Source organism: Epinephelus moara, chromosome 12 (genome assembly GCF_006386435.1).
Source record: "Epinephelus moara isolate mb chromosome 12, YSFRI_EMoa_1.0, whole genome shotgun sequence".
In the NCBI taxonomy this organism is placed as follows: Eukaryota; Metazoa; Chordata; class Actinopteri; order Perciformes; family Serranidae; genus Epinephelus; species Epinephelus moara.
Genome location: NC_065517.1, coordinates 39996602 through 39999301, shown reverse-complemented (window position 1 = coordinate 39999301; position 2700 = coordinate 39996602). Strand labels below are relative to the sequence as shown.

Sequence of the window (2700 nt, the reverse complement as noted above, 5' to 3'; positions counted from 1 at the left end):
AGCACCTCGCTGCATGATGATACCAGCCAGCACCATTGTGTGAAATTCCACGCTCCCTTTTGACCAGCCCACCTGCTATACCACACTTTAATCCGACCTTTGCTCCCCTCCCACGGGACGCAGTTATAGGTGAAGTTTTACGGAGCAAGGTAACAGTTTCAACTTTCTCGCTGCCAGATGTTGGTGGAGTTTTCCAGTGCTGACCTATCATCTGCTCTGACAGAGCACCCTGGAGGTGCTTTGCCAACATCACATCAAGTGTGAGCTATGAATCATATTCCATATGAAGCTAAAGGCGTGTTCTCACAGCCTGGGGTACAGGCAGGTGAACCCAGCTGGCCATATGGCTTAGAGAGGGAGCTTATTAGGCTCTTAGCAAAAAACACATAATCCACAGTGGACCAGAGCCACCGAGGGATGATTTCTATTATGAAAGCCTTTAATTCCACTGGTGTGTGTACGAGGGGGGAGTGGCAATGTGGGAAAATGCTTCAGGAAAGGGGCTGCACCCTGGCTGTTTCATTGTAGGGCTGGATGATGTCTTCAAGGCCTCGTCTTCTCACGACTGGCATTGAAAGAGAAATGTGATTTCTCTCTTTTGTTCCCTGAACACAGTTTTGTAAGTGATTACATTGTTGATCACACAAATGACCCACCGTCTGACTTCTTTCTCTCTCTCTCTCCAAGTCGCTCTCTTTCCTTTAAACTTGTAAAATTAATCAAATTCACCCTCAGGCTGTTTGTTGCAAATAGATTTAAGAGAAGGAAACTCGAGGCTTGTAAATGAATAGAATTGAAAAGTATTGTTGAATAAAAAAAGAGTGATGGAATAATGCTCGATATTTCCTCCTGTACTTATACTGATATCACTTATAAACAACAGCACAAAAACATATTGCTTTACTCAGCCCAGTGGCCAGGATACAATGATGGCACTGTACATTTCTGCAAACCGCAAATACATTTAAACGTGTCATATGTGTCATATCAGAATTTCTAAAGTGACATAGAATATGAGCTGAGTTTGTCATCAGTAGGTGGAGAAGATGGTGGATGGCGTGTCAACTAGTTGGCTGCCGAGCTGCAGGCGACGTTTCAAGCGAGTCATTGCTTTTTAGCAACCAAGCACGAGTGTTGTTAAGCAAACAATCGCTAGGTTTCCACCTGAGATAGTGCCACAAAAGGGATTGTTTTTTTGACATCATTTCCTGGAAGGATAAGGACAAAAAAACAGTTATTTTTTTACCGACACATTACAGTGATTCCAGCAGAGATAGTGCCATGAAGAGCGGATGTTTTTACCAAGACATTACTGCATTTCCTGCTGCGATAGTGCCTCAAAAAGTGGTTGTATTTTACCGAGACCTCTCAGGTTCCTGCAGAGGTACTTACCAAGACATCACAGTGTTTCCTGCCACAGTAGTGCCACAAAAAGTGATTGTTTTTTTTACTGAGACATCACAGGTTCCAGCCGGGATAGCGTCACGAAGAGCAGTGGGTTTTTTTTTACCAAGAGATTACTGTGTTTCCTGCCAGGATAGTGCCGCAAACAGTGGTTGTTTATCACAGCGTTTCCAGACAGGATAGTGTCATGAAAAGTTTTTGTTTTTTACCAAGATATCACTGTGTTTGCTGCCTGGATAGTGTCATGAAAAGCTGTGTTTTTTCATCAAGACATCACTGCATTTCCTGGCGTACTAGTTGTCACAGACATCACAGTTTCCAGCTGGGATAGTGTCACAAAAAGTGGTTGTTTTTTACCAAGATACAGCGGCTTTTCAAGCAGGGATAGTGCCCCGCAAAGTGATTGTTTCATACCAATATATCGTGCCATTTCCAGTCAGGATCGTGCCCGAAAATCAGGTATTTTAAGCCAAAGCACGATCTGTTCTTAACCATAAGTAAGTAGTTTTTGTATCTGAACATAACAACACTTCAACCACAGAAACATAAAGAAACATCACATTTCACTGTGTCTGCCACATAATAACATACAGATGTAACTATGGTTTGCAGAAATGTACAATGCCAACATTTATATGGCGTGTGGGTTGGATTTAATTCATGTTAGATTTAGCTACAGTATGTCTACTGTAGAAATCTACAAAGAGGCACAAAAAATCACTCCCAATGTTGCAGTCATAGGGTATAATTATATTATCTTTCACTGATTCTCTCACACACAAAATGATTCCTTCTATTTCTTTTGTCTTTTTGCACGTCCATAAAAACAGATGCACACCGGGCATTTTAACCATAAACACTAAGGTAACACCATCCACCCAGACAGCCGTGTGGCAGCATTGCAAACCGTTTTTCTCCCCTCACCATGCACCTGTTATTTATTTACACTGTTTGTGGTATTTATTATTGTTGTGCTCTTCAGCAGGGTGAATCATGGCCATTTTCCCTCCTGTCAAGCCTTATTGTAAACATCATATATTGAAAATATCAATCTTTTGTCAACGTGAAACAGAACCTGCTTCATTCATATCAACAATGTGGACATACTGCCCCCCTGAGGTCACACACTGTAACTGCAGTCAGAGCTGGAGTGACTGCAGTGATTCATCTGCAGGAGATTTTATTATTTGATAGAATCATCAGCATGATCTGTTTGTATTAATATGGGGTTTCAAGGTATGAATTGTATCTGAAAATCTGTGAACATAATGTACATATGATGTCATATACTAAGGG

General features: G+C 41.5%; 1 protein-coding gene across 1 annotated transcript in view; it reads left to right on the top strand.

The window, feature by feature from the left end:
- Nucleotides 1–267: 267 nt before the first annotated feature.
- fkbp3 (FKBP prolyl isomerase 3) overlaps nucleotides 268–2700 on the top strand; it is a 4992-nt gene continuing 2559 nt past the window's right edge. The window contains exon 1 of the mRNA XM_050057971.1: nucleotides 268–315. Coding sequence (XP_049913928.1) covers nucleotides 268–315 — 48 coding nt within the window. The remainder of the gene's footprint in view (nucleotides 316–2700) is intronic.